This window comes from Coregonus clupeaformis, chromosome 21 (genome assembly GCF_020615455.1).
Source record: "Coregonus clupeaformis isolate EN_2021a chromosome 21, ASM2061545v1, whole genome shotgun sequence".
Classification (NCBI taxonomy): domain Eukaryota; kingdom Metazoa; phylum Chordata; class Actinopteri; order Salmoniformes; family Salmonidae; genus Coregonus; species Coregonus clupeaformis.
The window spans coordinates 16,157,704-16,173,639 of NC_059212.1; the positions used below are offsets into that span (position 1 = coordinate 16,157,704).

General features: G+C 40.5%; 1 protein-coding gene across 1 annotated transcript; it reads right to left on the minus strand.

The window, feature by feature from the left end:
- Positions 1–62: 62 nt before the first annotated feature.
- Positions 63–12,142, minus strand: lyn (LYN proto-oncogene, Src family tyrosine kinase). Its single transcript, XM_041842095.2, has 13 exons — positions 12,002–12,142; positions 8,672–8,808; positions 8,207–8,261; positions 7,958–8,063; positions 7,706–7,804; positions 7,433–7,536; positions 7,162–7,311; positions 6,781–6,933; positions 4,618–4,800; positions 4,372–4,448; positions 2,110–2,263; positions 1,402–1,533; positions 63–979 (listed from the first exon to the last, which is right to left on the minus strand). The coding sequence occupies exons 2-13, from the start codon at positions 8,801–8,803 to the stop codon at positions 777–779; spliced, it is 1,548 nt and encodes a 515-aa protein (XP_041698029.1). The 5' UTR covers positions 8,804–8,808; positions 12,002–12,142; the 3' UTR covers positions 63–776.
- Positions 12,143–15,936: the final 3,794 nt, after the last annotated feature.

Sequence of the window (15,936 nt, forward strand, 5' to 3'; positions counted from 1 at the left end):
AACTTTCTAGTGCTGATGACACTTTTCAAATGACTTATTATAGGCCCAAAATATGACAAATCTGCTAAGAAGTGTTTTTATTGATACAGATCATTTGCATTTATTCAGGTTAATACAATCACACACACATGGCCATGTCACACATTAATATCTCATTGCAAAAATCTAAAATACAGCAAATATACATGAAGTAAATTGTTAGTCTCATTATTTCCGTAATTCAGAATATAACCCAAAATATAATCTGCTAAAATAAATCAATGTAGCTTGAAATACAATGCAAAGAAAAATAGAAATGTAACAACTGAAAAGGTAAGCATCTGTACTGGATAAATTGATGATTGAATTCAACATGGCAAACAGATATGGCTAAAGTGATAATAAATATGTGGTAGAATGTCTATTTTGTGCTGTTCAATGTGATAATTCTTCAATAGAGTTGCATCAGATTCAGTCAACAGTAAGCCATTTGTTATTCGATCATTCTCCGTGAAAATGCTGAAATGCACAAGCAGGTCTATACTTCAATATGAAGTTGAATTCATAGATTCATCTTTAGCTTGCCTAACAAATAAACAAGCAGTCAACTTGTCCGACAATATCTCTACTTCTGCTGAATAACCTATATTGTTGCTGGTGGGTTGACTATTTCATAATGAAACTAGCACATTGGCAGATGTAGAGGACGTCCCAAATGACACCCTATTCCCTACATAGTGCATTACTTTTGTCCAGAGCCCTATTGGGACGCAACAATTGACGCAACAATTGACTTCCTAGGGCTGCTGTTGGTACTGGCCCTCTGTGGCGGTGTAAAAGTCATCTAGGACACTCTGGATGTAGTCAAACGTGGGCCTGTCGTCTGGCTTGCTCTTCCAACAGCTGGTCATGATGTCATAGAGCTCGTTGGGACAGTTCTCAGGGCGGGGCATTCTATAACCTCTCTGCACTGAAGTCATTACCTCACCATTGCTCATTCCTTGAAAAGGAAAAAGGGAACAGATAGAAGCAGAAATGAGAAGAAGCAGGAACTCTGAAAAGCAGGTCCACCTAAATTGAAAAAAAGCAAATGTGAGCAATTCTTATTTCTGTGGGGAAAATGGTTGAGCAATAGAGGAAAAAATACAAATAAAGCCAGCAGATATTCGGTATTTGCTAACGCATCACAATAAATACCATCAAACCAAATACAGGGTCCTTTTCTGGAGAAAACCCCTCAATGAGCTCGTGCAATATCTGTCCTTAACCAGCAGATGGCGATAAATATAAGTGAACACCTATTATTGAGTGCATTCAAGCTCAATATTTTGCAGGATGTTGTGGGGAAATCAGTCTCGAGAAGCTAGTCTTAAATATGAAAGTATTGTGTGTGTTTATGTGTATAAGGTTGCATGTAATTACCTGGGTAAGGTATTTTTCCATAGGTAATGACTTCATACAGGAGGACTCCGAAGGACCACATGTCTGATTTGATAGTGAAGGAGCCATAGTTGATGGCTTCTGGTGCCGTCCACTTGATGGGAAACTTTGCACCTGTAATGGGCAAACACTCACATATTCAGAGGACGGAATAGTTTATGACACTTATCTGCCTAACCAACCAACCAAGGTAAAATGATATATGCCTATCAATACTGAAGGGGGAAAAACATGTTTGGACTGCTGACAGAAGCATTCTTGTACAAACCAATATGCAATGATAACCGGTTTGCGTCTAGCATGTTTACATTGCCGAAATGTACCTCTACTTCCTCATTTGCATAACAAAAAACAAACACACCATGCAAAGCCTGATCCAGGTCCTTTAGATAAACATCAACATCATGTCTGGAAGGGACCAGTTGTACTGGTCTCTACAGATACGATCTTACAAAATATATACAATTACGCTACTGTAATAACTCTAGAGAGCAGCAGAGAATTTCTCTATACTGTCTTGGTCAGCCAAAGATGTGACACTAGATACATCTTTTTGGGAAAAACTCATGATGCATGATGAATCAGTTATGAACGTTATCACATGAATCACACATATGTATAACAGTATGGCCAATGTACAGTATTAATACTGTGCTGACTAATTCTAGCATGCACAGACGGAAGGCTCACCCTCTCTGGCTGTGTACTGGTCATCTTCTATAACTCTAGCAAGGCCAAAGTCAGCTATTTTACACAGCAAACTCTCAGACACCAGGACATTGGCTGTTCTCAGGTCACGGTGGATGTAGTTCTTCTTCTCAATGTACGCCATGCCCTCTGCAATCTGAGAAATTATGAAATTTCCCCTCAGGGATTAATAAAGTACATATCTATCTAAAATGAAACTCAACTCAGTAAAACTTTCCGACTCTGACTTGTGTTGTTTTGTTCCCATAAAACAGTACTGAAAATGATTAATAACTAGACTCCTTCTCTTCTAACAGAAATTCAGTATGGCAAATGTGCAATGCTGCACAACATACACTACATGGCCAAAGGTATGTGGACACCTGCTCGTTGAACATCTCATTCCAAAATCATGGGCATTAATATGGAGTTGGTCCCCCCTTTGCTTCTATAACAGCACTATTCAGGGAAGGCTTTCCACTTGATGTTGGAACATTTCTGCCGGGACTTGCTTCCATTCAGCCACAAGAGCATTAGTGAGGTTGGGCATTGATGTTGGGTGATTAGGCCTGGCTCGCAGTCAGTGTTCCAATTAATCCCAAAGATGTTCGATGGGTTTGAGATCAGGGCTCTGTGCAGGCCAGTCAAGTTCTTCCACACCGATCTCAACAAAACATTTATGTATGGACCTCGCTTTGTGCACGGGTCATTGTCATGCTGAAACAGGAAAGGGCCTTCTCCAAACTGTTGCCACAAAGTTGGAAGCACAAAATCGTCTAGAATGTCATTGTATGCTGTAGTGTTAAGATTTCCCTTCACTGGAACTAAGGGGCCTAGCCCGAACCATGAAAAACAGCCCCAGACCATTATTCCTCCTCCACCAAACTTTACAGTTGTCACTATGCATTGGGGTAGGTAGTGTTCTCCTGGCATCCGCCAAACCCAGGTTCGTTCATCGGACTGCCAGATGGTGAAGCGTGATTCAGCACTCCAGAGAACACGTTTCCACTGCTCCAGAGTCCAATAGCGGCGAGCTTTACGCCACACCAACCGATGCTTGGCATTGCATATGGTGATCTTAGGCTTGTGTGCAGCTGCTCAACCATGGAAACCCATTTCATGAAGCTCCCGACGAACAGTTATTGTGCTGACGTTGCTTCCAGAGGAAGTTTGGAACTCGGTAGTGAGTGTTGCAACCGAGGACAGGCGATTTTTACACGCTACAAACTTCAGTGCTCGGTGGTCCCATTCTGTGAGCTTGTGTGGCCTACCACTTCGCGGCTGAGCCGTTGTTGCTCCTAGACGTTTCCACTTCACAATAACAGCACTTACAGTTGACCGGGGTAGAATTTTGACGAACTGACTTTGTTGGAAAGGTGGCATCCTATGACGGTGCCACGTTGAAAGCCACTGAGATCTTCAGTAAGGCCATTCTACTGCCAATGTTTGTCTATGGCGATTGCATGGCTGTGTGCTCGATTTTATACACCTGTCAGCAATGGGTGAGGCTGAAACTGCCGATTCCACTCATTTGAAGGGGTGTCCACATACTGTTGTATATATAGTGTAGTTAATGTTTGTATTTTACCTCTTGTTAGAATTGAATTAGCTACCAAACATTTGACTTGGTTATTACTCAACAGGTTTAAGTGAGCTGAGTCCATTCTGGGAAAGGGTCGATCTGGTAATCAGACCATTTCCCCAACTGCATCCTCTTTCACTTTGTCTAACATGTTCTGCAACTGTGGCAAGATGCAGTTTTCCCACGCCAGAACTGACCACACCTCTCAGTCACTCCACAAAGACCTGATTAAAGTTCTTTACAAATTTCTATTGAACTAATTAGTATCTCAAGTGTACTGACCTACATTGAATGAGGTATTTTCCCTTCAAAATGTGTGACCTTTTTTTAGGTCGTTTACTTCTTTGGGGAAGCATGTTATCAATGGTACCTTATGAATCATCATTTTGTGTATTGACTGTTTGGTTGAATCACATTTCTTCTACTTCCATGAGACACATACTATAATAGGCATGTGTGAGGGACCACTGGATGGTCTTCACTTGTCACTTCTATGTTCTTAGTTTGTTGCAACTAATTTGGAAAGTGGAACCTAACATAGTATTTAGTTGCTGTTCCTTTTTCTGGTTTACCAATGGAAAAAGTGACATCAGCATCTACTTCTTAAATGGAAAGAGTCTATAAAGTTTAGCAATAATCTTAATCATTCTGACATACAGAGATGTAAGACGAACATGCATTACCTGTGCAGAGAAATCGATGAGCTTAGGTAGCTGTACTTTGCAGCCTACCTCACTTTTTAGGAAATCTAAGAGGCTACCTAAAAAAGTAAAGAAACAAAATTGAGGAATAGAAACCAAACCAATTAAAATGTGCAAAGGTGACTTACAGAACACTTACATAACTTATGTAACATCAAATGGTGTGTATTGATGAAAACAGTCCATGTTGGCAAAATTATTAGGAATTGGACTTGAAGTGTGTGTTACCGTTGGACATGTACTCTGTGATGATGTAGATGGGCTCGATTTTGGTGACGACGGCGTAGAGGCGCACCAGTCTGTCGTGTTGCAGGGTCTTCATCAGGTTAGCCTCCTCCATGAAGGCCTCCGCTGACATGGTGCCTGGCTTCAGTGTCTTCACTGCCACCTTGGTCGTGTTGTTGTAGAATGCTGCAATTAGGGATTTACACAGTATGAAGTATATAAAAATGTATTCTGACCTCTAGGACTACCTACTGTATCTTTTTGTCTTTTTATTTGAATGACATTTTGTTTGGAATATTTCACATAAACAGGTGACAGTGATTGCATGCTGTTTCACACGATTAAGCAACAAGGGAACCAATGGCAGTGCTAAGTATGCCAGAGAGTAGTGAAGCGTAGTACATACTCAATAAATAGAATTAAGGAATTAAGCTGTAACAGTTCAGAAGAAAATAAGTTTGTTTGAGAGAGCTAAAAGTAGACAGCAGGAGCCTTGAGACAGATACACATTCCTGCGTTTCAGCTTCACTGCCCTCTGAACAAACATCAACTGTATGACGTCTCAGGGGAATGATGATGGAACTGCCAGAGAGACCACTGATTCAAAACAATAACTCTAAGTGTGCGTCCCAAATGACACCATATTCCCTATATAGTGTATTACTTTTGACCAAGGCTCATAGAGCTCTGGTCAAAAGTAGTGCACTATGTAGGGAATAGGGTGCCAATTGGGATAGACCTAATAAAATACACGCTAGGGAGTTTATCTGTATACATCACTGACTAACAAGTGGAGTTTCAGTACAAGTTTGAGCATTTTGAACCCTCCATCCAGAATAGCATTTCTTTATCACATACACTACCGGTCAAAAGTTTTAGAACACATACTCATTCAAGGGTTTTTCTTTATTTTTAATATTTTCTACATTGGAGAATAATAGTGAAGACATCAAAACTATGAAATAACGCATATGGAATCATGTAGTAACCAAAAAAGTGTTAAACAAAGAAGAATCTCAAATATAAAATATATTTAGATTTGTTTAATACTTTTTTGGTTACTACATGATTCCATATGTGTTATTTGATAGTTTTGATGTCTTCACTATTGTTCTACAATTTAGAAAATAATAAAAATAAAGAAAAACACTTGAATGAGTAGGTGTTCTAAAACTTTTGACCGGTAATGTAAGTCTCCAACAATTCTATTGTGTTTCTAATGTGCTAGCTGAACAAGCCCTGAACTTCATCCTAATCTAAACCTCTTAATTCCTTTTTTTTTCATAGAGAAGAGGGGACTAAATTCTCCAGAGACATAACAAATGCAAGGAGGTGAATGAGAGGAAACAGGACTGTCGACGGCTCCGTCTGGCTGGCTGGCTCACTGTGCCATAGGAAAAGCCCTTAATGCCAATGAGGTCAGAGAAAACAAAGGAAACATCTTGAGCGCCGTACAGGAGGCCCCACAGTCCATTTGTATATTTGCAAAGATGACAACTTCCTGCATTTCATCAAGGCTGAGTTGCGGGAAGGGAGGACATGAATAATAACAAAATCCAATGCAAATTCGACATCAGACACACTCACATTTCCTCTACAGATGCCTCTGATAACAGCGCCAACAGTTCCTAGTACCAGTCCCATCCCTCCACTCTCTAAGGCTGCTCACAATCTCATAGAGACAGTAGGATCAACATTTGACTATGCCTGTCTGTCTCAGCTGCCCTACCCCTGATACAATTACACCACATTAAAGTGATAGTATTAAAAAACAATGGAGAATTCTGACCAAAGGTCTGCCATGACTCATGCATCCATTTACATTACAATAAAGATTATTTACTAATTTGGGATATCTAATCATCACCACTACTATGTTCTTGGTGAAATGACACACAGTCACATACTGTACAACAGCAGTTCCTAACCTGGGGTACTAAGACCCCTGGGGGTACTTGGCCTTTCCACAGGGGGTACTTAGGAAGACTCATGAGACCATAGGCCTACTGGTAAAATGCACATGAGGGGGTACTTCAGGGGTACTCCAGGCAGAGCAAAATTCAGTTGGTGGTACAGTAACCAAAAAAGGTTGGGAACCACTGCTGTACACTCACACACATACAACACACTCCTCCAACAGACAGGGAGTCTCTTTCGTTGACTCACCCATCCACACTTCACCAAACTGTCCTGCTCCTAGTTTCTTCACCATCTTGATGGACTCCTTGGAGATCTCCCAGGCATCTTTGTCCCATGGCTTCTGAGCTTTGGGTTTATCGCACGGCTTCTCCAGCTTTCGACAGAGACCATCCGATTGTTCTGACAAGCACACAACAAACCAATGTTGAGACATAGCAGAGTGACACTACTATATTCTTTAGACAATATATTCTTTATTTACTTTTAGTGAATAGAGAAGTTGAAAGTTGAAATTTGAAAGAAGCCAAGAGAAGTTCAAGGTCATAAATGGTCAAAGTGAAGAGTAACCAAGCAAGATGTTTAAGTGTGTGCAATATTAGAGGTGGGCTCAAATACAGTGGTACTCACTGTGATAATGTTTTATCATGCTGCCAATATTAGGGAATGTGATTTTAGGAGAGATGTAGAAGCCTCCGTTATCCAGCATGCGGATCTTATAATGTTTCACAGTGTCTGTCCCCTGGGCATCCACATCTCTGATGGACATGGAATAACTTCCTGATAAAGAGAAACAACTATCACAATCATACTCAGACATTCAGACATCCAAATACAATAGAGTGAATCATGGACCATCTATTTTCATTAGAGAGACTTAGTTTCTCCAGTTGGTCCTTACCTTTTGATGTCTCACTCTCACGAATGAGGTAAGATCCTGCTTTGTTTGCAGGTGCCAAAAGTTGTCTCTCTGCGTCCTTCCTTGTAATATCCTTATAAAACCATCTACGCAGAACAGAAAAACAATATTATAGTGGCACAATTTAGACATCCAATCTTCCCCCGAAATGAATGAATAATAACAGCTACAGTATGTGCATCCATTAACGGTGAATAGAAAACCTTGTTGGCTCTGAGAGAAATGTGTAAAAGTCATTGTGATGACGACACTCACTCCTCTGTCTCCATGGTATTGGCCTCGGCAACATAATTGGAGGGTATGAATCCTTCTTTCTTAGTGGTCAGAGACTTAGCCTTCCACCATTCACCATGCCTGAAAACAGTTATGATTCATATGTCAATGAAGCCTCAAGTCAAGGAAGGGACACAACAAGAATCTACCTATTCAATGATGACACTATTATCTTTATATAAAATGCTTGAGCAAACAATATTCCTCTTAGTCCTACATTGGATTGACACTTACTCTTCAAGAACCTTAAGCCTTTCGCCCTTCTTGAATCCCAAATCGTCTTTGTGTATTGCATCATATGGGTATACTGCAATGACTATTTTACCAGACTCAGATTGCTCTGTGTGAGATAAGAGGGACAGTGGGAACATTTCTCTGCAATCAAATATTATTGGAATAATGCACTGCACAATGCACTGCAAAGGAAATGCCGCATCAAATATTACTGTAATAGTGTGCGATAAAGAAATACAACAAGCATACCTTCCATTTTCATGAATACCTGACCAGGCAGGAGACCTCCAGGAGGTGAGTTACTCTGCACCAAGAGATGATTTCATTTCAGTACTTTGAACAGTAGTTTGTCAAATTTCATTATGGTTTTATTGTGCTAATCTATGAATAGTAGTTTGAATCTAAGGATAATCTAAAGTGAATAGATGAAACAGAGAGAGAGAGAGAGAGAGAGAGAGAGAGAGAGAGAGAGAGAGAGAGAGAGAGAGAGAGAGAGATGGCTGGAAACTGACATTTGTGCTATTGGGTCCATTTAAATAAAAACATTGATCATTTGGTTACTTTTTCAATATTCGAAGATTCATTAATAACACACTTGAACCAATTTTGTCAATTGTTTCCAGGTCAGGGATTTTTTTGTAGTGATTACAGCTGTTAACACTACAAGAATAATTACTAAAAAAAAATACTGTTTCCCCTGACAGTACTACTTACTGCAGCATTTGGTTTACTGGAGGTGGGATCTCTCACATATACAGTTTGGTCGGGACGTACTGGCTGTTGGTTCTTGCCATCAAGCACACCTCCATTCAGACCGTCATTTAGCTTTGATTTTTTACAACCCATGTTGTCTGTTGGGAAAGACACAGAAGTTAACTTTAATGTATTGACCTCATCTTTTCCATTGGTTAATAACACAGATGGGCACATAGAATTGGGAGCAAGGCTTGCTATTCATCATTTCAATATTCCAACAAAATGGCCATTAAGGAATGAGTGACGGGAAACGTAACCCAGATGATTATCAAGACACTAATATCAAACATAGATAAACATTGACAGTGTGTGTGTGTGTGCTTGGCTACGTGTGTGTGAGCAGTGTTCATGACCTACTGTTCATGACCACTGCTCATAAACACAAATTACTTGTTAATACATACAGTAGATGTCCTGATAAATGTAATGGCTTGGGACTAAGTTACCATGACAGTGCACAACAGAGTTGATAATTAATCAAAGTGCACTGATCAGGATTCAACTGTGTCAATACACTGTAAATATCTATTTATTTGCCTTATTATTAATCGCACACAACCTAACACATATCAAACCTCACTCACTCATTTAAAGTTGATATATTCACAAACATTAACAGTGTTTGTGAATTGTCAATAATTAACTTGTTTATTTTATGTCCTTCTGATTTGTTAGGCTTGGAAATGACAAATGGTTTCATATTCAGACCGAGTACATATCTCTGAGCAACAAGCCAGTATAAACTAAGTATGGATATTTGAGTTAGGCTCTTTCTGTCTCAACAGCTGGGCTCAGTTAGACATGGTCTCTCAGTGGAGTTGAGGTCTCTCCTGTACTACACTACAACACCACTTGATTCAGCGAGGACGGCAAATGAAGTTACACCTCAAAATAGAAGAGAGTGGGTTTTTGAGCAGCAGTGGTTGTATATCAGTATCTCTCTCTCTCTCTCTCACACTCTCTTTCTCACACACACACCTATACACACAAACACACACACACACACACACAGACACACATGTGCGTGGAGTTTGGAGCAGTAGTGGTTGAGTATAACAACAATACTATACTGTGAAGGTCACAATCTTAGATTGGTACATTGTCTGCTATGTAGGTTAATACCATAGACATTCAATACAGGCTGCGGTTTGCTGTCTACCAGCAGGAAACACAGTTGTACAGCTGGTTCACTGAGGTCTGGGGCAATACATGATTTCCTGTGTCAAAACACATTTACACACTCCAATGCTCAGTGTCCAGGAGAATTCTCCAATGATTTCAGTTATAAGTTACAGATATTGTCTTATATCAAGAGCTACAAAATAATATAATTAATACAATAGGCCTATTGTTTGATGTTAAACTAGTGTGTCATTAAAACTGAGGGAGGGAAAACATGAATAGTTATCAACTATTCCAGTCAAAATTAGAATTTATTTTATCAGAGTGTGAGGTATTTTTTTTCCTTGAAGAAACTGAACACATTTACTGTTTCCTCAAACTTTGGACCCCTATGAGAATCTTGATCAGTTTTGCTTTCTGGCCAACTAACAGCTTAAAGGCACACCATTAATTTGTCCTTGTCTTGTATTTAATTTATCCCAAATGGAAACCAGAACCAGATCAGAAACTATACTGAACAAAAATATAAATGCAACATGCAACAATTTCAAAAATGTTACTGAGTTACAGTTCATATAAGGAAATCAGTCAATTTAAATTAACTCATTAAGCCCTAATCTATGGATTTCACATCACTGGGCAAGGGTGCAGCCATGGGTGGGCCTGGGAGGGCATAGGCCCACCCACTTGGGAGCCAGGCCTAGCCAATCAGAATTAGTTTTTCTCCACAAAAGGGCTTTATTACAGACAGAAATACTCCTCAGCACCCCCTCAGACGATCCCACAGGTGAAGAAGCCTGATGTGGAGGGCTGGCGTGGTTACACGCGGTCTGCTGTTGTGAGGCCGGTTGGACGTACTGTCATATTCGCTAAACCGACGTTGGAGAACTTTCAATTCTCAGGCAACAGCTCTGGTGGACATTCCTGCAGTCAGCATGCCAATTGCACGCTCCCTCAAAACTTGAGACATCTGTGGCATTGTGTTGGGATCTTATATTTCAGCTCATGAAACATGAGACCAACACTTTACATGTTGCGTTTATATTTTTGTTCATTATAGATTAGAAATGTCCTTGTTTTTCACGGTTTTCCAATAATGAACGTCTGATTGTGAACCATAGTGAACCATTGCATTTGTTTGTACTACTGCACTGTCATTGGATGATATGGACAATGCATTAGACCATTAAGCAAAATATCTGTGATAAGAAGAAAGCATTCAACACCTCTAGTGCTCTCTGCTTAAAAACAACCTTAACCCTGTTGGGTCCTTTGGGTCTCAGGCTCTGGGTCTCAGGCTCTGGCTGTCACAAGTGTTGCGGCTGATTATTTAGATGACAGCCAGGAAACGGCTCTAGACAGATTAGAAGAAGAAGACGAATAGAGGCTACTGTGGCTTCTGTACACTTCCTCATTTGACCAGCCACTGCCTTTTGCCAGAAAAGCGAAAAACCCTCTCTGCATAAGGCATCTATTTCTCTTTGGTGTTATTTAGGTCAAGGAATATTCATTTTTGGGGGGGAATTAAGTTGGTTAAACAATGCAGAAAATGCAATTCCATTTAATAATGTTGAATACATACAAATAAACTTAGACCATGCCTCACAAAAATAAACTTAGACCATGCCTCACGCACTTTGGAGGGCACAGTCAGTGTGGGCGTGCACACGGCAGGAATGTCCATCACACCATTGTGAAGTGTGAGCGGGCTGGCGTTAGGAAGCTGCTGCACAGAAGTCTCCCTCCGCAGACTTGTTGCCTCGCACAATGTATAAACGCTACTAGGGTCGGGTTTATGAGACTGTAGCTGCATAGTGCAGTCTACAGTTGGAATTCTTTATTTTAAAACCCACCATTTTGGGGAATAATATGTCTGCTCTTAAAACATACCAAATTGAAAACACAGGCTACGCCAAGTTGGTACACAGACCAATTTCATTAGACAAAGGTTTCAGAACAACTTAAACTTGCGCACTAAACTAAGTGGATCGTATGACGTTTTTTTATAGAGAAAATGTGGACTATTTTGCCAAATAAATGGACTAGCCTAATGTTTATAGAAATACAAATGAACACATGCTTGATAAAAAAAAACTGCTGCTAACTTTTAAAAGACAGATAGGCTATAGAATAGAGGTGCAATGTCATAATATAGGCTAGACTTACCTGTCAAATTTCACTAGTTATAGATGCGGTTTAGCCAAATAAAGACAAATTGTTGTAATCCGCAACTTTCGTATGTCTTGCTCTTCATTAGAGCCGAGAATGGACTGTAATGGACTGTTACAATCACCAAACAGAATGAGGAACTTCATGTGTTAAATTGTCGGGATTTTTTTTTTCACGGTAACTTCCTGGTACACTGTTCATTCGTTCAATGTATTTGCATAATAGCGCACCAACTGAACACATTTGAAAGTCCATCACCTTCAAACATCATGCTAATTACACAGGTAATTTGACGTCAAGGTCATATATTTATTACATTTTTATTGTCTGCTTAGATACGCATCCACTCTTCTTCAGTTGGCAGGCCCAGCCCACTGGGCACACACTGGTTGAATCAACGTTGTTTCCTCGTCATTTCAATTAAATTACGTTGAACCAATGTGGAATAGATGTTGAATTGACGTCTATGCCCAGTGGGAAGCTTGGGTGTCAGTGTGACAGAGAGAGCTTTTAGGATATCAACACATCAGCTCAACTGAAGCAGAATCAATAGGGCTTAACTGTTGGCCAGGCTGCAGACAGACAGCAGGTCTGGTCACTGCTGTGCTGCAGGGGGACTGCCCAGCGGGTGCTGAGCTCACTGAGAGACAGAGAGCCCCATCTGTGGACCCAAGCATCACAAAGGCCAACAGGCCAACATCAGCAGGTCCTCACTTGGCTGACTGTCTATTCGCTGATGCCTGATGACCATGTAATATTTTCCAAGCACTGACTTTGCTGATAAATACTTTGTTGAGGGAAAATGTACTTGATACGATTTTTATGTGTTGCCTCATCTAGTTATCTTAAGATGAATGCACTAATTGTAAATCGCTCTGCTAAATGACTAACATGTATATTCAGTGTGTAGATAACATGTAAATGAAAATGTCCACACAAAAAAAGCCAATGTTGAGAACAGGGCAAAGTAAGATGGCATGGTTAGCTTTAATACAACAATAGATAATGCAAGAAAATCTGTTCTATGATCAAAATAAACAGTAAAACATGTATCAATGCATGGGCAGACCATTAACACAAAACAACATCAGATGGTAAACAAAGCACAAGATGGCAAACATACTCTAAAACAACTGACCTCAGAAAATGAAATCAAATAAAACTAGTAATAGATTTAATCAAATTGCTAAAATATGCAGGCCCAGCAAGAGAGGCGATCTGGAAACAACCATAAAAACAAAACATTCTGTTACTCTGCTAATTACAAGTCAGAGTCATAGACAGGAACATTTATTATATAGAGAAAACATCATCACCTTGATGTATAATGGAAGTCAATTTCAATTAAAAGTTTAATTAAAAGTATAATGTAATAGATTTGTATGTAAATCTAATACACCGTATACCTACAAAGCTGCCAAGACTATTCTTTAGAGAGTAGCCAGTACACCTTCAAAACCACATTTCTCCTCCTCTTTTTCCGAGCACTTTTCTGTGCAGTGGCTAAACCACAGTGGTCTGACAGTAACAGTTATGGCCAAACACAGAGCCAGACTCCCCTCTAGACTCTGTTTATAGAGAATGAAACAGACAAAGAACTAGACTCACTAACTCTGATAAAAATAAATAGGGGCCTAGTGCCATTATCTAATGTGCCAGTAGTATCAATTGATCAACTGATGACTTGGGCCAATGTAGCTATCTCTATATACTTATTCTATGCTCAGTATACTTCTTATCTTCTAATAACAGCTACCATGGACTTCGCTTTTTATAGTAGTAGTAGTAGATATGCAACAAAAAGTTATAGCTAGATCTGCCATTGCTAAGTAACCAGGTCAATGTGCGTTACCAAATAGGTGATGGCCTGCTTTGTTAGACTGCTGATAACATACATGATGGTGGCATTATAAAATATCAATGAGGTCTACAGTATGTGGCCTGTCCCTGCTCTTGGAGCCTTTGATCTGACAGTGAGAACACATACAGCACTAGGCCACGGTATAGCACAGAGCACAGAAATGGGAAGCGATCTAAATAAAGGAGAAGTATGGGTATTCCCAAGAACACTCTCAGTACAGCAGGCTCAGCAGGGCAGGCAGACGTCTGGCATCATCAGCTCTGACTACAGCTAAGTCCCAATTCTCTTCAGCCAAACTATGCACTTGCACACTCCCCGTCATGGATTTAAAAGCATTGGATTGGTGTAAGCATTGTCTGGGGGTGTGGTGAGTGATTTTGAAGGAGTCAGGAGCAGGAGGGTAAATCACAGAATAAAAGGGTTTATTCCAAAACACAGCGGTATGCAACAATGCGTCAAACACTCCAGTGCGTAAAACATGCTCACTGGGAAACAACAAGGCACACGGGTGAATATCCCGGCAATACAAAATAACAGGAGCTCCACCGAGCTAAACTAACCTCCACAATAAACAATCACACACAAAGACAAGGGGGCAGAGGGAACACTTATACAGGTACTGACCAGGTGTGTGTAATAAACAGACAAAACAAATGGAATGATGAGATAAGGAGCGGCAGTGGCTAGAAGACCGGTGACGACGAACGCCGAAGCCTGCCTGAACAAGGAGAGGAGGCAGCTTCGGAGGAAGTCGTGACAGGGGGGAGTTTCCACCATTGTTAAATCCCTGACGGGAAGTGTGCAAGTGCACACTTTGGGAGAAGGGTGGAGAATTGGGACATAGCCTTTATCCTCCTCCAGATAAGAGGCCCTGCAGAAACCTCACACCTCTATAGGCTTTCAGAGTATTACTGTTATGTAATTTACACTGACATATCAACAAATACATCTTGAATCAATGGTAGACGATTAGCCATGCATGACTAGCATGCACAAACACTGTACATCAAAATGAGATGCAAACAACCAATACTCCTTCACTTGTCCATATAACCTAATAACCTACCTGATCCATGTCTGCATTTCATGGCAGGAAGTACACAACATTATCGGATATCATTTTGGACAACCTGAAAATGTCAAAAGTATTAACAGTTAAGGAAAACAACAGTGTCTGTTAGAGGGCATTTCAATGCTTCTACGACAATATAATAGAATGCTACAATGCGTGTAAATAGTAAATACTAGTGAATAATAAAAGATAGCTAAGTTACTTTGGCAAGCAAAGAACAGCCCACCAACAAAACATCCCAAGTTCCTGACTTTACATTCACCCCTAGCTAGCTAGCTAGCTAGCTAGCTACCATACTGCTTGCCCTGTCACTGTCCGTCTCTGACTCTGCCTGTCTGTCTCTACCTCTGCCTCTCTATCTTTACCTCTGTCTCTAGATCTGCCTCTCTTTCTCTACCTCTGTCTCTACCGCTGCCTCTCCGTCTCTACCTCTGCCTCTCTGTATGCCAGAAGAGGAAATAACTTATCCCAGCCATGAAAGCGGCCAGAGCAAGTGGGGACATTGCTTACATCCGCTATGACAGGCTCATTATCCACCCTCCCTCCCAAAAGCCTGGAAGGGATGAGAGAGCCAAGCCTATGGGTTCGTAGTTTCGACCCTGCAGCACACACACACTTACACACACCAACTGATTAATGGATTGCTGAATGTATATTTTATCTTGCTTTGGTTGCTCTTTTCCATATTATATCTATCTCTGATATGCTACCCAGGAAAGAGCTGAAAATAGCCCATATTAATATATGCAGCCTTAGAAATAAGGTTCATGAAATCAATAACTTGCTAACATCAGATTACATTTATACACTACATGACCAAAAGTATGTGGACACCTGCTCGTCAAACATCTCATTCCAAAATCATGGGCATTAATATGGAGTAGGTCCCCCCCCCCCACTTTGCTGCTATAAAAGCCTCCACTCTTCTGGAGGCTCCCACTGGATGTTGGAATATTGCCACGGGGACTTGCTTCTATTCAGCCACAAGAACATTAGTGA